The following is a 23,103-nucleotide window of genomic DNA, read 5'->3' as shown; positions in this document are numbered from 1 at the left end:
GCAAACACTGCGTCTTCTTTCTTTGTTTTTCATGTAGCTAGCATGCTTGCCTTCAATTGCCTGCGAAACCAGTCAACTACTCCCACAGGGGACACTGTAATTTGGGACATCTAGAGAGATCAAGCTTGTCCAACCATGTACAATGTTCAACGTCTTCCACTTCTTCTAATTCATTGCACCCAAGCACAATTAGTTCTCTGAGACTTGTCAACTGCAATAAACCTCGTATCCTCTTCAGCTTCCCACATCCATATGCGGAAAATATCTCCATAGATGCCAGCGTTTCCATATTTGGCAGCTCTTTTAACTCCAAGCAGAGACCAACATCGAGCCCCCTAAGCTTTGTGCACTGTCCCAACCCTGTTATCCTCTTTAGCTTCACACATCCAAATGCGCTGAACTCCTCTAAAGATGTTAATGCTCCCATACTCGGTAGTTCTTCTAACTCAGAGCACTCATCAAGATTGAGCATCCGAAGCTTTGTCCACCGCTCCAAACCCTGTATCTTCTTCAACTTTACACAGCCAGCAGCGTTAAACTCTTCGATAGAAACCAATGTCTCCATATTTGGCAGCTCTTCGAGCTCAGAGCAGTCAGCAACATTGAGCATCTTAAGCTTGGCCCACTGCTCCAACCCCCGTATGCTCTTCAGCTTCACACATTGTAATGCGTAAAACTCCTCCAAAAATGTCAATGCTCCCATACTGGGCAGTTCTTCTAACTCGGAGCATTGACCAACATTGAGCATCCTAAGCTTTGTGCACTGTCCCAACCCTGTTATCCTCTTCAGCTTCAGACATCCAAATGCGCTGAACTCCTCTAAAGATGTTAATGCTCCCATACTAGGTAGTTCTTCTAACTCAGAGCACTCACGAAGAGTGAGCAGCCTAAGCTTTGTCCACTGTCCCAACCCCGGTATCCTCTTCAGCTTCCCACATTCATCTGCGAAAAACATCTCCATAGATGCCAGCGTTTCCATATTTGGCAGTTCTTCTAACTCGGACCAGTGACCAACATGGAGCGCCGTAAGCTTTGTGCACTGTCCCAACCCTGTTATCCTCTTCAGCTTCACACATCCAAATGCGACGAACTCCACTAAAGATGTTAATGCTCCCATACTCGGTAGTTCTTCTAACTCAGAACACTCGCGAAGATTGAGCATCCGAAGCTTTGTCCACCGCTCCAAACCCTGTATCTTCTTCAACTTTACACAGCCAGCAGCGTTAAACTCTTCGATAGAAACCAATGTCTCCATATTTGGCAGCTCTTCTAAATTGGATACCAGTGTTTCCATTCTAGGCAGCTCTTCTAACTCAGAGCAGTCAGCAACATTGAGCACCTTAAGCTTGGCCCACTGCTCCAACCCCCGTATGCTCTTCAGCTTCACACATTGTAATGCGTAAAACTCCTCCAAAGATGTCAATGCTCCCATACTGGGCAGTTCTTCTAACTCGGAGCATTGACCAACATTGAGCATCCTAAGCTTTGTGCACTGTCCCAACCCTGTTATCCTCTTCAGCTTCAGACATCCAAATGCGCTGAACTCCTCTAAAGATGTTAATGCTCCCATACTCGGTAGTTCTTCTAACTCAGAGCACTCACTAAGACTGAGCGCCCTAAGCTTTGTCCACTGTCCCAACCCCGGTATCCTCTTCAGCTTCCCACATCCATCTGCTAAAAACATCTCCATAGATGCCAGGGTTTCCATATTTGGCAGTTCTTCTAACTCGGAGCAGTGACCAACATGGAGCGCCCTAAGCTTTGTGCACTGTCCCAACCCTGTTATCCTCTTCAGCTTCACACATCCAAATGCGACGAACTCCACTAAAGATGTTAATGCTCCCATACTCGGTAGTTCTTCTAACTCAGTGCACCGAGTAACATCTAGCCACCGAAGCTTTGTATAATACCCCAACCCGGGTATGCTCTTGAGTTTCTCACACCCTATTACACACAGCGCCTCCAAAAATACTGCTACCTGCAAAATGTTCGAGGTTCAATGGTTTAAACACAAGAAAGATATTAAAACATGCGTTGCAGATAAATCTTAAAAAAACCGTTTGAAATTGATTTAAACACTCTGGTCACATTTCTGATAACACGGAAACTAACATTTCTGATCACCTGTGGTTCGCTTTCACTTTTCCACAATGTGTTTAATTCGCTCCCCCACACTTCAAGATACCTTAAGTTCTTCACTGAAATCCAGGAAGGCAGGGAAGAATATGGATACTTTTTCCACCGGAGCCATAAAATCCCGGGTAACTCCACTGTTCCCAAAGTGCTCTCCAACACAGTACCTTCAGTATCAAGAATTCTCAACATCTGGGGAGCAATACGGCCCAATATAGAACCGTAATCATTATTTTCAATAAGATTTAGTCCCCGCACTGTTATTACCTGACCATTCTTCAAAAACGATCGTTAACACAAATAATGAATTAAAATTATTGATATTTTAAAAAAATCGATCCCAAACTTTTGTTGAATAATCTAAAATTTTATGACTGAACACTTACAGATGATTGCTGTGACAAATAATCCATAACATTTTGTGTCCAACGCCAAAGACGAAATGGGTACGACTTCTCAGCTACATCTCTTCCGAGATCTTTTAGGTGCTCATGCATATGTATGCGATTCCTACTGCCAATTTCCACAAGACATCTATCCTGTAGATTTTGTAACCCCCTTCTCCCTTTCCAGCCCGATCCGTTCCATATGCTTATGGCCGTATCCCTGTGGTGTCCTAGGAGAAAACATGCAATGTCTAAAAATATATGTTGTTCCTCTTCATTGAGGTCATCATAACTAATTTTAAGGCTTCCCTTTACCTCCCTTGGAAGACTCCCCAATTCGTCTTCCCACTCTGATTTGTCTTTTCCATAAAGATGTGCCCCATATACTTTTAACGATAAAGGCAATCCATCACAGCATTCTAAGAACTTATTTATCAGATGTTCATATTCCGTGGGGGAATAGGCTTGGCTGAAGGCATGGGAGCAAAAGAGCTCTCTGGAGTGTTGGGTGTTAAGACCAGTAAGCGTATAAATTGATGACATTTCCACTCTTGCGCTTCTGAGAACACCCCTATCTCTAGATGTAATCAATATTAAGCTCCCCGAACAGAAATCATGAGTTTCAACCGGCAGAAGTGCTTTCACCTGATCGACATCGCCGACGTCGTCTAAGATTATTAAAGCATTAGAGGATTTGAGAGCCTGTATGAGCATATTTTTACCTTCGTGAACATTATCAACAGTGTCTATTGGCTTATTAGTCAGTTCTTTCAAAAGTTTTGTTTGCAGCAAATTTAAAGACGCTGCATGATCTTTGACTTCAGATAAAAAGCATGATCTAAGATAATATGATTTCTTCTTATTGAAGAATTGTTTTACCAACGTTGTTTTCCCCACGCCACCTAACCCCACGATCCCCACGACCTGAGGTTTCCCGCTTTGCGATTGCTGCAACAGGACTGTATCCTCAAATTCTTTCAGCTTGTAATCCAAACCTGTTGGATAGTCAGCTACGTGCAACTCTGGTTTTCCCAACATTTTCAACAGACATTCAACAATCTTATCTAGCAGCTCCAGCTCCAACTCCTCGCTAGTTATTTAAAAGAAAACAAATAAAACTAGTGAGAAACAAACGTCTATATGTATTTACCCAGCATAAAATATACTATATCTAGAGAGGGAAGGTTGAGTTCTCACCCATTGCAGACCTCTAGCTCGAAACCGCTATTGTCTGCAACACTTGAAAGTGCGTTTCTCCAATTTTCAATGATGTTGGAATCATATCGAAGCTTCCCTTCATGAGTTCTCTTTTCTGCCAGTTCTTTTAGGGCCTTTGCATACTTTCCATCTTTGCCCGCCGTCCACCGAACCTCAGCAGGCGTGACACGGTAAAAGACAGGAATAATAGGAGACTTTGACTCCAACATGAGTAGGAGTTCATCTAAGCACCAATACGATTCAGCGTATCGGGGAGAGAAGACTGCTACATGGACAGAGGCGTTTCTGATAGCATTTTTTATTTGCAAAGGAAAGTTATATCCCCGTTGCAGTTCATCTTCATCGAGAAAGGCTGTCAATCCTTTTTGTAGAAGGCGAAGGTATAGAGACCTGGCGAAGGTTTTCTTCACATCAACGCCGCGATGGTTTATGAAAACTCTGTACCACTGAGCAGCGCCGGAGGTGAAGTCGGCAGTGGAGGAGGATGCAACGGTGGAAGCGAGGGCAGCGGTGGACGCGGAGGCAGCAATGGAGGACGATGCAGCGGTGGACGCGGAGGCAGCAATGGAGGACGATGCAGCGCTGGAGGCCGAGGCAGATGTGCAGCAGATTGCACCCATTGCGAATTATTAAATAGAAATGTCGACACAAATTGCAGATGAGGAGGATGAATTGGAGTTTCAGAAGCCTGGCGAAATTACGTTTGAAATGAAAACCTTGGAGAGGATCGATACATATAGATCATTAAAACAAACCGTTCAACCCTGGCTAGCGTGCGGTTATACAGCCAGTGAAGCCCTGTCGCTTTGCCCTCGTCTTCTGGCTTCGCTGTGCCTTTGACAAGTTCTCCACTTCAAGATTGGCGATGACGTTCCCCGGTATTATACTATGCTCGAATTTGGATCTTGGCAACGTTCGTGATATACATTACCCACTGTATTATAATAATTCGTTAGCCGCTTTGTGATTTTATACAATTGTTGACTTAATAATTCGTCACGCTTTGTGACTTTTTTATGATTGTGGACGGAGTTTCAAGAGAGCCGTGCACGTTTGTGCATCGTGAGGACGTCCTCTAATCTTATAGTACAGTGGAAGTTGGGCGTCTCATGTGCCCCTCCACCTTATAATATGTGCAAATTTGGGATTCCACTTGCCCATCGACCTCAATCTTCATTCTTCACTCGTGCAGTCTCTGTTATCCATACGTAGACAAATTTGTTTCAAGAAGACTTTGCATCATTAAAATACTTAAAAAAAAACTATAAAACTCTCTATCAATCCGAGAAAGACTTCCCATTGTTAAAACCCTAGAAAACCATATGAAGTGGCCCGTTCATACATCGGTTATTGTTTGAGAAAGACTTCACATTGTTAAAGCCCTAGAAAACCATATGAAGTGGCCCGTTCATGCATCGTTTATTGTTTGAACGACTGCATCAAGGTTTTCAAAAATCATTAGTAAATTCTTCATTAAAAATAAACAACTAGATCTAGGTTTTTGAACATCATAAGTAGTAAATTCTTCATTAATAATTAATACTAGCCGATACAGGTTAATTGATATATGTTAATTATAGTTATTTTCATATTTAAATTGGCATATAAAAAGTTGAAAATGTCATCGATCAATCATATTAGTAAATATGGTTCTGCTACTTAACATGTGTAGGGTCAATTTATTGACCATGGTTGACTATGTTTAAGGAGAGTTGATAAGGTTAATTAAGGTTGACAAGGTTGATCATGATCAAACATACATTAATGTTAATGTTGATGTTACATTAATGTAACAAAAATGGTTGAAATGGTTGATGGGGTTGACTATGGTTGAAGAGAGTGACCATTATTGACCATTAGTGAGGATGTCACTACCCAAGTTCCCAATGTGACTACACACTTGACTCCTATGTAAGAGGATACTTTTGACAAGCATATGATGTGATAATGGATATATACTCTCTTTAATGAAACTAATTCAATTTTACAGCCTTGAAGAGTGTCCCCTTCAAACCTATTTAAAGGAATTCCTTGCATGCATGAGGTATTTGTGGTTGATTGATCCATTAACTGGATGATCACTGAGTTAGACTATTGTCCCACTACACAACTGAACTTTGACTTGTTCCATTAACTGTTAGAACTAGTTTAACTAAACACAACTGGAAATAACTAACCTAGATTAATAAAATTTAGCAATCAAACATGCTTAACTAAAATCCGAGCCCTCTAACTCGAATTTACTAAGCTAACTGAGTGAGAAGAGACATGTCACCACAGTTAATTGCCTCCAAGTTGTCTGTTGATGTGGAAATTCGAATTTTCTCAATTTGGCCAAGGCAAAGTCCAATTGAGACTTTATTGCTACACTTCTCAACGCTCCCTCTTAACAAGAAATGGATTTGCAGCCACCTACATCCTGCACCAGTGGAATTCAAACTTGCCTCTTAACAAGGCCTTTTTCAAGATGTTAGCATCTTGTTCCTATGTCAGAATGTATGCAACATTATCTACCTCTTCACATAGTCACACAAATGATGATACAAGATATCTATATTCTTGGATCGATCTTGAAATACTAGATTCTCAGAGAGCCTAATGCAACTCTGATTATTACAATAGATCACATTTGAACTTCTACCAAGCTAAGTACCACAGATATTTGCTTCTTACTGTACGAGGAAACTGCTATGGACCCAACAATGAAAATTCCACTTGATGTACTATTCGATCGGATGCTCAATCTGCATCTGTGAAGCCACACAACTTCACTCCCTCTATTTGTCTGTACCATAATCCATACTCAGTAGGGCCTCTGAGGTACCATAAAACATGCTTCGTTGCCTTCTAATGGAATTTGATCGGTCTAACCAAAGCTTGGCTAAGATGGTTGATTTCATAGCACATATATGGTCGCGTGTTCACAAGATACATCATTGGATCCACTCATTATCAGTAAATGGTAGCATTAACCTCTTCACCTGAAGTGGAATCCTCCTTCCTCCAATTGGTCACTAGAGGTGTCTTATATTCTTCTTTGAAGGAACAACCTCTTATTATCTCAATAAGTCAGGATCCCTCTTCCGCCCTAAAAATAAATAAGTGCCTATGCACAGTTCTCTTAAAAATAAAATAAAAAATACAAAGGTGGAAGAAGAGAAAGGCTTCCTACGCAGAGAGGTGAAGCATGCAACTCCACCAAGGTACTGACCAGGCTTACTGGCAATGGAACAATGTGTGTGTTCCTGTGTGACTCCACCGGGGTACTGTCCAGGCCTGCTGGCAGCGGAGCAACACCAGAGATGAAAACTTATACTCTGAAAATCTTCAACTCGTGAGCTAAACTACCCTTCTCGGATTCGAAACACTAAGATCTAAGCTGAACTTTTGATTTTGTTTGACTGAGTTGGCAAAGGGTGAACCATGTATGTCCATGGGGTAAGTGGGGAAACTGAAGTAACCTACACAATGATTCAATACTCCCCGAAAGACTAAGGCCTTGTGCTAGCAATGAACTGAAACAAAGAAGCTGGAGTTCTACCAACGTGTCACCAAGTGTTGTAGCGGCTACAACCACCCTCCAAAATTTTGGTCTACACCAATTTCAGAGCCTCCCTTGAAGAGTTTCACTTGATGACTACACACATCTGGGTTCACTCTGTGAGCTCGTGTGAGTCTTTACATTCGCCTTGCTTGTTTATTGCACTCAAGTCTCTACATCTTGATGTCTAAGTCATGCTTGCGACCATGTTTTGGTTATGCTCAAAGCCTTTTTTTAGTATGTGTTTGTTTTTTTCGCCATGAAAGCATCTGTCGCACCCACACATGGAGTCACATTCACTGTCGCACAAGCTTCATCTCAATCATGAACGATCAATCACGAGTGTCGCGCTCGTTGCTTGCACCGTTGGTCAGTCATGTTAAACATGTGTGTTTGATGGTTTGGTCGGTTCGTCGTCAAGTCATGCGAGTGTATGTTTGTATGATCATCTATGCATCTTTCGACTATTCACACACTTAGTCATTTTGCTGAAGTACTGGCAACCAGACTCCTCACTGACAGCCGAACCATCACCCTGCTTTTGACTTGATCGACTGTCATCCAGAACAACACAGAAGCACAGAAGCACCAAGCTAGTTATTTCAAGTTGTGCTGCCCGCAAGCAACTCTAACAGCACTCATGCTGGCCACCCGGATAGTCGACCAGCTGTTCGTCTTAGAAATTGCGTAGTGCTCATGAGTAGGTCTCCTGCTACCCATTAGTCAGCTCAGCTCAGAAATTGCGCAGAGATGATTAGCAGACCAACCTACCAACCTTAGTGCATTTTTCGTAGCCAGAAGCTCCCAGTAGTAGATTGCTTGTTCCTTCCACGAATTATGCAATTTCTGCTGCCAGTGACCCCAACAACCAACTGGCAGTTCCCTCTGGGAATTTTGTAGTTCTGACTGCTAGTGACCCCAGCAACCAACTGGCAGTTCCCTTTGGGAATTACGTAGTTCTGCCTGCCAGTGACCCCAACAACCAACTGGTAGTTACCTTTGGGAATTACGCAATTCTGGCTGCGAGTGACCCCAGCAACCAACTAGCAGTTTCCTCTAGGAATTGCACAGTTTTGGCTGTCAGTCTCCCGGGCAGTTCCCCCAAAAAATAGTGCAATCCCTGCCTGCTGACCCCTCATGCAGCCCGACCCGTTCCTCTAGAAAATTACGTAGATTTCGCTGTCCAGCCCGTGTTAACTGTTCGTTCCGGAAAATGCGCAAAATATGCCTGCCATGCCCTCTTGTAGCCTGAACTGTCCTTCCCAAAATTTGCGCAATTTTTCCTCTCAGCCAAGCCAGACCTTGCAGACAGTCACTGTCGACTTAGATTGTCCGTCTCCATCCTTTAGTGACTCTTGCGTAATTTTCATCAGTATTTTCCCAGAGCCATCATCTCCCATCACAGCCCTGTTGCCTCTCCCAGTCACCTGCATCCGAATGATCATGTGTCATGGTAGACTAGGAGGTTTTGTATTTGAGGCTTCCCTTTACGTCCCTTGGAAGACTCCCCAATTCATCTTCCCACTCTGATTTGTCTTTTCCATAAAGATGTGCCCCATGTACTTTGAAGGATAAAGACAATCCATCACAAGATTCTAAGAACTTATTTATCAAATGTTCATATTATGGGGGAATAAGCTTGGCTGAAGGCATGGGAGCAAAAGAGCTCTCACGAGTGTTGGGTGTTAAGCCAAATAAGCGTATAAATTGATGATATTTCCACTCTTGTGGTTCGAGAACACCCATATCTGTAGATGTAATCAATATTAAGCTCGCCGAACAGATATCATGAATTTCAACCCGCAGAAGTGCTTTCACCTAATCGACATCACCCATGTTGTCTAAGATTATTAAAGCATTAGAGGATTTGAGAGCATGTATGAGCATCTTTTTACCTTCATGAACATTATCAACATTGTCTATTGGCTTATTAGTCAATTCTTTCAAAATTTTTGTTTGCAGCAAATTTAAAGATGCTGCATCATCTTTGACTTCAGATAAAAAGAAGGATCTAAGATAATATGATTTCTTTCTATTAAAGAATTGTTTTTCTAACGTTCTTTTTCCCACGCCACCTAAGCCCACGATCCCCATGACGTGAGGTTTCTTGCTTTGCAATTTCTGCAACAGGACTGTATCCTCAAAATATTTCAGCTTGCAATTCAAACCTATTGGATAGTCAGCCACGTGCAAGCCTTGTTTTTCCAACATTTTCGACAAACATTCAACAATATTATCTAGTAGCTCCATCTCCAACTCCTTGCTAGTTATTGAAGAGAAAATAAATAAAACTCTACATCTATTTATCAAATATAAAATATTACCATATCTAGAGAGTAAGGGTTGAGTTCTCACCCATTGCAGACCTCTAGCTCATAACCGTTATTGTCTGCAACAGTAGAGAGTGTGTTTCTCCACTTTTCAATGATGCTGGAGTCATATTACAACTACCCTTCATGAGTTCCCTTCTCTGCTAATTCTTTTAGGGCCTTTGCATGCTTTCCATCTTTTCTCTGCGTCCACCGAACCTCAGCAGGCGTAACAGGCATTTCATCTTGGGCCTCAATCCTTTTTCTAGAAGGCAAAGGTATAGAGACCTGGCGAAGGTTTTCTTCACATCAACGCTACGATGGTTTATAAAGACTTTGTACCACTGAGCAGTGGCGAAGGCAGAGTCGGCGCTGGAGGAGGATGTAGTGGTGGAAGCACAGGCAATGGTGGAGGCAAAGGCAGCAATGGAGGAGGATACAACATCCGAGGCAGAGCAGAAATGGAGGAGGATACAACGTCCGAGGCAGAGGCAACAATGGAGGAGGATGCATCCATTTTGTGAATTGCTAAATAGAAATCTCGACACAAATTGCAGAGGAAGAGGAGGATGAATGGGAGTTTTAGAAGCATGAAGAAATTATCTTTGAAATGAAAACCTTAGAGAGCATTGTACATATACATATATTATTAAAGCAAACCCTTCACCCCTGGTTAGTGAGTAGTTATACAGCTAGTGGAGTCCTCTGGCTTCCCTGTGTTTTGGCAAGTTCTGCACTTTAATATTGTTAATGAGGTTCCCCAGTATTACAATATGTTCGAATTTGAATTTTTTTCAATATTCTTGATATGTGTACCCACTTTTATAATATTTTATAGGGACATTTTGTGATTTTATAGGATGGTTGACGTAGTTTCCACAGCCGTGCATGCTTATCGATGCTGAGCACATTCTCTACTATTATAATATAGTGGAAATTGGGTTTCCCATCTCAATCTTCATGCTTCACCTCTCCATAATGTGTTCTCCATTATCCATACTAAACAAGTTTGCTAAGAAGACTTTGCATTACCAAAACCCTTAAAAAAACTCTAAATCTCTTTATCATTCTGGGAAAGGCATCCCATCCTTAAAACCCTAAAAAGCTATTGGAGGCATGATCATACATGGTTCAGTGATTTTAGAATATAAAATCCACGAGTCCCTGCCTCCAGGGTACTTGAATATTGATTTAAGTTGATTACCTAATCAACATTTGAATTTTAATATTTTATTTCCAACTAAAGTTTCACTTACAAAAAAAATTATATACCTTATATTATAACATTGTAGTCTAAAAAATGCACAAATAAGCTGAGAAAATAATGGAAACTTTATATTATAATAGTATAGTTTAAAAAATGCATAAATTAGGTGGAAAAATAATGGAAATTCTGGTAAGATCATGATAAAATTCTCCAGAAATTTTTCAACTTCAAAATTTTGGGTGCTCTAAAATTTTTTAATAGTGTTGAATCCATTTTCATCATAAAAACTATTCAAACACTCCAACATTCTAATCTTTTCAAAAGAAAAATTACAAGATTCCAACCAAAATTTTACCATCCAACTTAAATAAAAAACGCCAACCTAATCAACATTTGAGTTTTAGTATTTTATTTCCATCTCAGCTATCATGAAGAAAAATCTAGCCTTTCTTCAAATAGACATCCAAGAAAATTGGTTACTCATATTAAATTGCTTTAATATGAAAAAACAGAAAGGTACTTGAAACCCTGGCAAGCAAGACCACAACCAAGAAAACTTCTATGTGATCCCAGGGGAGACCGTGCTCATGCTAGCTTCTGGGATCTGCACACTCTAAAGCACCTCAAATAGCTTAATGGAATAGTAAGTGACATGGTAGGGATAAGGGCTTCCAAGCCCATAAATGTCATAGACGAAGGAATTACTAAAGACATGAAATTTATGGTAGAGCTAAGCACTCTTTTGTAGAGTCCAACCTGTTGGTTAAGATCCCAGGGTGGATGAAATTTATGGTAGAGCTCAACACTCTTTTGTAGAGTCCAATCTGTTGGTTAAGATCCCAGGGTGGATGAAATTTATGGTAGATCTCAGCACTCTTTTGTAGAGTCCAACCTATTGGTTAAGATCCCAGGGTGGATATGTGCTTTTCAATAACTAAATTGTCGAATATTAAGAGATTTCCCCCCCAAAATTGGAGGAGATCCTTGTAGGGTTTGAGAAACTAAGGAGGATGGATGTAGTTAAAATGTTATTTCTAGAAGAGTTACCCGATGGTTTTGGTGTGACGAGTGCGGTTCCATGCCTAGGAGGTTGTCGAATATTAAGAGATTTCCCCAAATTGGAGGATATCCTTGTAGGGTTGGAGAAGCTAAGGAGGATGGATATAGTTAAATTGTTATTTCTAAAAGAGTTACCCGATGGCTTTGGTGTGACGAGTTATAAAATATCAAAACTGTTTCAAATGTTTTAACTATAAAAATTTATTTTTTTCATAGTTTTATGTGATATATATATATATATATATATATATATATATATATATATATATATATATATATATATATATATATATATATAGATAGATATAGATATAAAACAATACATAAAATATTTTACATAACATGTATATTTAGCCATTTGATTAGCGCACATTAAAATGATTTTTTTTTGTTAATATATTTTTAAGTATACTTCCATATCAATTCACGTTAAAATATTTTAGTCATAACCCATATTGGATATTTTATTATATACAACATTAAAATATTTTCTTTCAACATTTTCTCCCCTATATATATAGATATATATGAAGTTTCAAATACCATGGGTTGTCAAAACCTTATACTTAACAATATATTGATAACAAAAATTCATTTTAATGTGTTTTGATCTATGTTGGTTATAGCCCACATTATTTTTCTATTTAGAGAATATTTTATTTTCAATTTAAGAGGGACATGTGTCAATTCCAAATTGAGCGCGAACATACTCATATATTAACCAACATAGTTTTTTTGTTTAGAGAATATTTTATTTTCATTTTAAGAGGGACACATATCAATTCCAAATTGAGCACGAACATACTCACATAGACTCTACATTGAACTGTAGAATGAGGCTCTCGGCTCAATAAGATTTATTTTTTAATTTTTTCCACAATTTGAATTATTATTTTAAGATGAATCATATTTTGAAAATTATAAAAAATTATTTTGAAAATTATTAAATTAAAATTTAAAATAAATGAATACAATTTATAATTGAATTTATTAATGATATAAACATGGTGTAATAATTACATTTGCCGAAATTTTTACATATATCAATATTAAATATTTAAGAAAAAATTTGAATGTTAATATAAAATTTGAAGTTTATTAAAAATATTTAAATAAAAGGTTATTAATTATGTGACTTGTGATAAGCTTTTATTTGATATGGTTAGATGTATCACTTCTTATTACTCATTGACTCGTGAGGGACTATAGCATTGGCTTCAAGGGCATTGACTTTGCATTATTTTCATGTGTATTTGCAATTTTAACTAAAGTTTTAGAAAAATGTTTCATATTCCTATTTTCTTGTAAATTCAAAAATAATTTTCAAATTTTTTAGAAATCTTTTTTCTAATTTTCTATTGTTTGAGCTAGCTTTGATGGGACATAATTCCCTTGGTGGAGGGTGTTTTATTTTCGGCATTTTCAGTGCTGAAAATTCATCTAAAATAATAATAATAATAAGAATAATAATTGTGAGTGGTCATTCTATCAGTGGGTGCTTTGACACTGACACTGTTATGCTACTTCTCTGCTCAATGATGTCAGAATCGACATGATTTTTAGATTTTCCTATAGATTCACAACTCATGTAATGTACGAAAACACAAGACAAGAATCTACTCTCCTCTTTAAACAGCAGAAACCAAGAATCGATGAAAACAATAATCGACAAGAGGAAGATAATCAAAAAGACATAACACAATTGTTTCTCTAGGGAAAGCCACTGCCCAAAACCCCGACTATCTATTGCATTAATTAGAAATCTGAGTGATAATACAAAGCTTGTTATCACAAGAACAATGCTGCACAAGTATGATCAACTCTCTACCTCACAATCCTACACTGACCAACACTTAGCCAATTTCTGCCTGTTGAGCCACTATTTCCTTGCGCAATTCATGTGAGGAATAACCCATATTTAATTAGGAATTCCTTCTTCCATAACTGGGCAATCCAAAACTAGGTCCTCTTCTGATTGCATGCATGATCTGTACAACTTAGATCATTTTACAACTGATAGTACATTGTCCCTGCACTCTAGTCTCAACTGGGTCTTTCTCTGAACTGACATGCATGAGTTTCTCATGAGGCAAACTTCAGTTAGCTGGAGTATCACTGAGGATGCACCAGTGCACAAAATCACTACTAATCCTCTATTAGTTCCAAAAATAGTTAGAACTATTTTAATCGACCATAACTAAGTCAAACTGTGTTATCTAATTACAACTCAAATAAACTCACCCTAGACCCCTAAAATTTAGGGAGAACATATACATGACTACAAAAATACTTCCAACTCACTAATTAAGTAAATTAAAATTAATTAAATGTTTACAAGTTGCTATGAGAATAGAATTCGATTTTAATTCTCAGTTTAATTCAAGGAAAAATTAAACTGAAATTTCTTGTTGCCATTTCTCAACACTCCATCTCAACAAGAAAGGGATTATCAACTACCTCGATCCTATCTCTGTGAAACTTGAATTTACATCTTGATAATGCCTTTGTCAAAATGTCAGCATCTTGATCCTCCATGGGAATGTATTCCAACAACATAATCCGCCTCAATACACAATCTTTGAGATGATGATATCAAATATCAATATGCTTGGAACGATCATGAAAAAATGGATTTTCAAAGAGTTTGATAAGACTTTGATTATCGCAGTAAATCACAGTTGGATCCATCTGTTAACCAAACAAACCAACCAGAATCTTCCTCATCTAAATGGCCTCACATGCTACCTGACTTGTAGCCATGTACTCTTCCTCTATTGAACTTAGTGCAACTGATCTCTGTTTCCTGTTGTACCAAGAAACTGTCGCAAACCCAATACTGAAGATACCTCTTGATGTGCTCTTCTTCTCGGATGGACTCCTTGCACAATCTGCATCGGTGAAGCCTTGAAGCTTCACTCCCTTTGTCCGTCTATGCCACAATACATACTGAGTAGTGCCCTTGAGGCATCTCAACACATGCTTTGTCACCTTCCAATATAGCTTAGTAGGAATAACCATCACTTGACTAAGATGGTTAACTTCATAGCACATATTCAGTTGTGTGTTCACCAAATACATGAGTGAATCCACAAGCTTCCTCTAAACAGTAGCTTCCACTACTTCCCTTGAACTAGAATCCTCATTCCTCCACTTACCTACTAGAGGAGTATCCATGGGTTTTTTGCTCTCCATGCAGAATCTCCTAAGTATCTCATCGGCATACTTGCTTTGAGACACAAACAATTCCCCATCACTCTACCATACTTCCATGCCTAGAAAGTAATGCATGAACCCCATGTCCTTCATCTCAAACTCTCTTGCAAGGTCATCCTTACAAGACTTGATCAGCTGATCATCACCTGTCAAAATCAAATCGTCAACATATAACACAATGATCAATAATTTACCTTCCACCACTATGTGGTATAGGTTCGCATCCGCTTCACTCTTAGTGAATCCCAACTCGGTGAAGTAGTTATCGATCCTAGTGTACCAAGCACAATGGAAATTGGGTTTCCCATATGCTCTTTCACGCTGTATCTTTCATAGTAAGTGAAAATTTGGGATTCCACCTACCCATCCATATCAATCTTCATGCTTCATCTATCCATAATGTGTTCTCCATTATCCACACTAAAAAAATTTGCTAAGAAGACTTTGCATTACCAAAACCCTTAAAAAACTCTACCTCTCTTTCCCATATGCCCTTTCACGCTCTATTTTTCATAGTAGGTACATATTTGGGATTCCACCTGCCCATCCATCTCAATCTTAATGCTTCACCTATCCATAATGTGTTCTCCATTACCCATACTAAACAAATTTTCTAAGAAGACTTTACATTACCAAAAGCCTCGAAAAACTCTAAATCTCTTTATCCTTCTAAGAAACGCATCCCATCCTTAAAACCCTAAAAAGATATTGGAGGCATGATCATACATGGTTCGGTGATTTTAGAAAAAATAATCTGTGAGTCCCTGCCTTCAGGGTACTCTAATATCGATTTGGGTGGACAAAAAAATATATACTTAAAAAATGTTAATGGTTTCAAATGTTTTGATTGTAAAAGCTTATTTTTTTCATAGTTTTATATCATATCATATGTATTTTAAAACAATATATAAAATATTCTACATAACATGTACATTGAGCCATTTTATTAGCACACATTAAAATGGTTTTTTTGTTATTAATATATTTTTAAGTATACTTCAATATCAATTCATGTTAAAATATTTTATTCATAACTCATATTGGATATTGTATTATATACAACATTTAAATATTTTATTTCAACATTTCTTTTCCCTATATATATATATATATATATATATATATATATATATATATATATATATATATATATATAGATATATATATATATATGAAGTTTCAAATACCATGGGTTGTCAAAACCCTATACTTAATAATATATTGATAACAAAAAAACATTTTAATGTGTGTTGATCTATGTTGGTTATAGGAGACACTATTTTTCTATTTAGAGAATATTTTATTTTCATTTTAAGAGGGACACTTGTCAATTACAAATTGAGCATGAACATACTCACACATAGTCTTTACACTGAGCTGTAGAATGCCTTGACCAATTCTACCCTGTATTGTGCATTAAGCACTTACAATTGATAATAAGGGCTTCCTTTCCTCCTTGTAGTGATGAACTACACAATACAAAGGCTCTCTCCCCTTCGTGTTGAAGTGAACAACTTTAAGGCATAGTGACTTAAATTTTTGCTACTTACATTTGACCCCACTTGGGCACATACATAGGCTATGGTTTGATAGATTAACAAAGAGGCTTTTTTAAGCCTTTGATGTAGGTGCATAGATGGAGCACAAGCTTGATGAAGACTAGACCAAAAGCTTGCCAATGTGATGTGGTGGTCATATGGTGATGCTGGGAGAAATTCTAAATGTTTTGTGAATATTTACATTAGGAAGTGAGCTTTGTTTTTAAAATAAGTTGGAGGAATTATTCCTTATGTAAATATAGTTTGAGTTTTCCTTATTTTGTGGAGAAGGGGAAATGATTCATATCTTTTGTATGTTGGTTGTCCCATGTTAGATTTCATTTTAAAGAGAATGAGTGTTTGATAAGAGGAGTGGATAAGAGAAGAGAGAATAAGCAGATAAGCTCTCGAGAGAGGAGAAGAGAGAGGGATAGAAGAGAAGAACTCGTTCCTCTATGCAATTGTAGTCCTGGGATTGCAAATTGTTGTACTTTCCATCTGTGTGAATAGGAAAATGTTTTTTTCTGTGTGAATGGTGAAATTGGATGGAAAAGGGCAATGCAAGTTGTTATTATTTGAATGAATTGAATGAATCAAATCGTTGTCTTCTTATGAATTGTGTTTAATTGTAATTTGATTCCTCTTAGTCATTTATCTTTAGAAGTTCATACTTATTACAATGAATTAGATTAATAATTTGAGCGATGAAGACATAAATCATTATGGTTTGTTCATACATTTTGTGTATTCTTGTTGAAATGGTTCCAATACCCCATGAAGGAGTGTCTGTTATGTTTTGGTAGGAGTGTGTGTGGTGATTTGAATGTTGTTAGAGTAAAATAGAGTACCCTACATTGGAATGTTGTGAAAACCCTCTTAGACTGGTTTTCGATTGCCAAATGTTAGGTCCCTATAATACTAGTGATTACCCCATTACTATTGTATTTGTATCCCTCATTAATATTTTTGTGCCCCTATTGTCCCCATATTGTTATTATTGTGCCCCATAGAATCCCGCTATTGTTATTTTTGTGCCTTTATATTATTATTGTTAGGTCGGCTGGGTTATATTGTGACTCCTTAGACTCCTATATATAGAAAGGAGGTTTTGTCATTTGAATCATTAAAGAATCATTCATTTGTGTAATGTAAAGGAGGTTTCCCCCTCGAAGAGGCTGAATTCTAAGGCGTTGATCTATCCTTTCTATCTTTTTGTGAGCTAGTTTCATAACATTTGGTATTAGAGCTTTGGATTCTAGGGTTTCGCTGCTCCAAATATGTCATCATGGAATTTTCGCTATAACCTTTTTTCTGCAACGTTTTAGAAGTGAAAAACAAAACCCATTTGATATGAAATCGTGCTAAAACTTGGGTCTGAATTTCAGAGCTTTTCGTGCTATATTTGCGGAGATATGATCTAAGGAAGTTGGTCTTTTTGCAGACTCCTCAAATACATTCCAAATAGGTGACCTGGGAAAAATCATCATAACTTTCTCTTTGAGCATCGGATTGAAGTTTCGTAAGAAGGTATAGAAATAGGACAGACTGTAGTTTCCTATATATATTTTTAAGAGCCAACAGTCGAAACAGGGACACATGGCATGTCGTACAAGTTCACTCTACTGAACTAGTCTATAATCAGGTCACTGTGGGAGATTTGGCATAACTCTTCCTTGGAGAATCCAATTTGGATCAAACTGGTGGCATTGGAAAGAGGACACAGAGGGATACTGCGGTTCACAATTTCAGAACTGGATGATCCGAAATTACAGAGATACATCAAAGGCAATATCAAGCTCCTACAAAGTGAAAAAAGGTGTGTAGATTTTCTTAAATTTTTGCTTAAGCTTGGTTTGAAAAATTATTTTGAAGGAATTCAAAGGGCATAGTAGAGCATTATTATCGGTAACTGATGACCCAAGGAAAGAAAATTTAAACACCTAGTAAGCAACCTAAAAGCTCTATCATGACTCATGAAAAAGAGAAAGAAATGTTACATGATATATCAAAATTACAAGACCAAGTGCAACAAATGTCACTCTTACAAAAGCTAAGAGAAGCTGAGATAAATGGCGTGGAATCTAAGATAAAGGGCGTGGAAGCTAAGATGGATGATTTGAAGATATATTTGAAGACATATTTGAAGAGAGACATGGAAAATTTGAAGACAGACATGGCAGATTCGAAGACATATTTGACAAATTTTCTACAAGAAATACTTACTAATGGTGAAAGGGTAGTAAAGGAAACTCATGATGCGAACAAAAGAAATTGTTAATAATGATTTCATAGACTCTAATATGGGATCGAAGACCCACCATATTCCAAAAATTGATATGAGTAAGTTTGATGGCAAGGATCCCGCAACATGGATATTACAAATGGAGCAAATTTTCGATCTCAATAATGTGCAAAACACGCAAAAGGTACGCATTGCAACTTTATATTTGGAACCAAATCAGTTTGTATGGTATCAATGGCTTTGCTCTCGTAAACAAATTATCACTTGGGCAATTTTTATGGAAGAATTGACAGCACATTATGAGGATACAAAAAGCAACATTTTTTTTAGCCAATTGATAAGTCTCAAACAAAAGGGTTCAATAATGGAGCAGATTAAGGAGTTACAAAAATTGAACATAAGGGTAAAAACTATTCCAGAGGAGCATAGGATTGATATGTTCATAGGGACTTTAAAGGATAATATCCAACATGATGTTCGCCTTTGGGAACCTGATTCATTAGAGAAGGCATTCAGGTTAGCAAGAAAAATGGAAAGCAAAATTATGGCAACCAGGAAGCATACCACTCACAACTATAAAGATGGAAATGTTGTTGCCCCTAGTCTTTAATAACCTATAAGGTTGACACCACAAAAATTGGAAGAAAAAAAAGCAAAAGGGCTTTGTTACAGTTGTGATAGCAAATACACTAAAGGTCATAAGTGTGCTTAGAAGAAATTATTCTACATAGATTGTGAAGAGGAAGAAGAAAAGGAGCAAGAAAGGTCAAAAGAAGAGGATATACTCCAGGAACAAAGCCTAGATAAAGAAGAAATGAATCTAACCATATCTTGTAATGCATTGGTAGGAATTACCACTTCTCAAACCATCAACATAGAAGGACAAATCAAGAAGAAAAAGGTAATAGTGTTGATTGATTTAGGAAGTACCAACAATTTTATTCATTGTAAGGTAGCAAAAGAATTGAATTGCTTCCTATATCCAACACCAGAGTGTCAAGTGATGGTTGCAAATGGAAGAACAATAAATTGCTCTGGAAAGTGCCATAATATCAAGCTATCCATGGGAGAATATGTATTGACTAGCCCAATGCTTTTCATTCCAATGGGAGGTGCTGATGTTGTACTAGGAGTCCAATGGCTACAATCCTTGGGTACAATAGCTTTTAATTTTCAAGAACTTTTCATGAAATTTTCTGTGGAAGGAAAGGAAGTTCAATTAAGGGGTATTGCAGGGACATCGGGAAAGATAATCAGCTCTAATAGTATGACAAATCTTCTAAAAAAGAACAAAGAGGCGTAATTGTGTCAGGCCAGGGTAACTCCAGAATGGGCAGAAGAAATTGATTGATTATTTCATTAGACGACTATTGTTTATATACATAAAATGGATGGATCAGTTCATCTTCTTGATGACTGTTCACGTTCCAGGTTACCCAACCGTTGAAGATTAGGTGTGAACATTCCCCCCCTTAATCTGAAGGGATGTTGGTGAGTCCAAGCATCGTTCTGAATCTTTCAAGCTTTTCTCTTCCAAGCGCTTTGGTGAAGATGTCTGCAATTTGCTCATTTGTGGAACAATGACGGAGATGGATTGTTTTGGCCTCAACATGATGTCGGATCAGATGATATTTAGTATTGATGTGCTTAGTACGATCATGGAACTTTGGGTTCTTGGCCAACTTTATTGCAGAGGTGTTATCAATCATGAGTGGAGTTGATTGTACTTGTTTTACCTACAAATCTTCAAGAATTTTCCTGAGCCACACAATTTCTTTCGTTTCTTCAGCTGCTGCCACGTATTCTGCTTTTGTTGTGGAATCTGCTGGAACTGATTGTTTGCATGATCTCCAGGAGACAGCTCCTGATCCAAGACTCATAGCATATCCTGAAGTAGATACCCCAGTTTCTTTGACTCCATCGAAGTCTGAATCAGAGTATCCAATCAACCTAAAGTCGTCCACCTGTGTATACTTGATTCCAAGGTCTTGAGTTCCCTTCAATTACCTTAGAACTCTTTTTGCAGCAGACCAGTGTCCCTCACAAGGCTTTTGCATAAACCTGGAGAGGATTCCAACAGCAAATGAAATGTCTGGTCTGGTAGTAGTGAGGTAGATGAGACTTCCTACAAGCTGTCTATACTTTGTTGCATCCTCAAATTCCTTTCCTTCAATAGATGTGAGCTTCAAGTTTTGTTCCATTGGAGTAGAAAGAGGATTGCACTCTGTCATGCCAAATCTTTTTAACAAATCTCCAATGTATTTCTTTTGAGAAAGAAATATGGATTTTGGATGTTGGGTTACTTCAATGCCAAGATAGTAATGAACATAGCCCAAATCAGTCATTTCGAAACTTTTTCCTAATTCTTTCTTTATGGATGCAATATAGCTTTCATTGTTCCCTGTCATTAAAAGATCATCTACATATACCACAAGATATACAACTGTTTTGCCAACTTTCTTGACAAATAAAGTTGCATCATCAAGATCAAAATGTTTGAAGTTGAGTTTCAGAAGATGCTCAGTTAGTTTTTCATACCAGGCTCGTGGTGCTTGTTTGAGGCCATACAAGGACTTCACAAGTTTGCATACTTTGTGTTCATGTCCTTTCACAGCAAATCCTTCAGGCTGGGACATAAAAACATTCTCTTTTAGATCTCCATTCAAGAATGCAGTTTTTACATCCATTTGATGGACTTTCCAACCGTTTTGAGCAGCTAGTGCAAAGAGTGTCCGGATGGTGGCCCATTTTGCTGTGGGGGCAAAAGTTTCCTCATAATCGACCCCTTCCTTCTGTGCAAAACCTTTTGCCACAAGCCTAGCTTTGTGCTTGTCAAGTGAGCCATCAGCTTTGTACTTGTTCTTGTAGACCCACTTGCGGCCAATTGGTTTGGTTCCAAATGGAGGATCAACCAGCTTCCAAGTGCCATTCTTTATGAGGGCATCATACTCCTTCTGCATCGCTTCTTTCCATTCATCATGAGAAGCAACTTCTTTGAAGGAAGTTGGTTCAAAATCTATAGACAAGTTCAATTCACAATCATAAGTAACATCCATATCAACAGGTGAATTAGAGTTATCTACATCACCTCCATCTTGTTGGTTTGTATTTCTGGTTCCTGTTTTTCCAATTTCATCAGGATGAACACTTTCAAGTGTCTTTGTCAGCCACTTTGGGGGACCTTTCTGAGATGGTCCAGGCTGCTCTATTGATTGAGTTGGGACTGAATCAAGATTGAGTCTCCCAATTCTATCAATTACATCACTTAAAACATCATCCGTTGTTGGAGTTTCATGCAGGGGAGATTGTTCTTCAGAAGAAGATTCCACATGTTGTTCTAGTATAGGAATCCCCCCTTCAAGATGTGGAATCTGATTATCAAATTCTTGAAATGATTTTGTTTTTGCGAGTCTATCCAAGCGATCAAGTTGCCGCTCAACAACATTGTCAGATTTGGATGATTCGAGAAAAATGACATCTCTAGATAAAACAAACTTTTTATTTACTTCATCATAGAGGCGGTATGCTTTAGATGTGTTTGAATACCCCAGGAAGATACACTTATGACTTCTAGCACCAAGTTTGTTTCTATGTACCTTTGGTATTAAAGCATAACAGGTGGAACCAAATATCCTGAGATGTTTTACCAAAGGAACATGTCCATACCACAATTCATAAGGAGTCTTGTTTCTTATAGCACTAGATGGACATCTATTCTTTATATATGCAGCACATAGAACAGCATCAGCCCAAAACATTATCTTTACATTTTTGAAGAAAAGCATGGATCGTACCATATTCAAGATTGTTCTATTCATTCTTTCTGCTACACCATTCTGTTGGGGATTATAAGGCACAGTTGTTTGATGTTTGATACCATGTTGGCGAAGATAGTGTTCAAATTCATTTGATGTATATTCTTTTCCATTATCAGTGCGTATAGACCCAATATGAGATTGTGCATCATTTTCAATCCATTTATGAAAATTCTTGAATGTTTGAAAAGCATCAGATTTGTTCTTCAATAAATAAACCCAACACATTCTGGTGTAATCATCAATAAATGTCATGATATATTTATTTCCATTTGCAGAAGGAACATGCATTGGACCACATAAATCTGAATGAATGAGTTCAAGCTTCCTATGTGCTCTTGAATGTGAATCATGAAAAGACTGTTTGCTATGCTTTCCTAGAATGCAAGCATCACATTGCTTATGTTTTCTAGGAATTGTAGGCAAACCAGCAACACCATTT

General features: G+C 37.9%; 1 protein-coding gene across 1 annotated transcript; it reads right to left on the bottom strand.

The window, feature by feature from the left end:
• Positions 1 to 1,791: 1,791 nt before the first annotated feature.
• Positions 1,792 to 4,357, bottom strand: LOC149266870 (TMV resistance protein N-like). The gene is made up of 2 exons (XM_089409421.1): positions 3,717 to 4,357; positions 1,792 to 3,609 (listed from the first exon to the last, which is right to left on the bottom strand). Exons 1-2 carry the CDS (start codon positions 4,355 to 4,357, stop codon positions 2,502 to 2,504), a joined length of 1,749 nt encoding a protein of 582 aa, XP_089265547.1. The 3' UTR covers positions 1,792 to 2,501.
• Positions 4,358 to 23,103: the final 18,746 nt, after the last annotated feature.

Source organism: Pinus tabuliformis, chromosome 6 (genome assembly GCF_031772625.1).
Source record: "Pinus tabuliformis cultivar Carrire ecotype Pingquan chromosome 6, CPIR1, whole genome shotgun sequence".
NCBI classification, from domain to species: domain Eukaryota; kingdom Viridiplantae; phylum Streptophyta; class Pinopsida; order Pinales; family Pinaceae; genus Pinus; species Pinus tabuliformis.
Note: the sequence above shows the minus strand (reverse complement) of the source record. Positions and strands in the feature narration are given on the sequence as shown.

Bases quoted from the DNA above. Each gene is read 5' to 3' on its own strand.
- LOC149266870 (XM_089409421.1), bottom strand. From the start codon at position 4,357: ATGGGTGCAATCTGCTGCACATCTGCCTCGGCCTCCAGCGCTGCATCG. The intron at 3,610-3,716 runs GTGAGAACTCAA...TTAAATAACTAG, and splicing joins GAGCTAGAGGTCTGCAATGG to CGAGGAGTTGGAGCTGGAGC.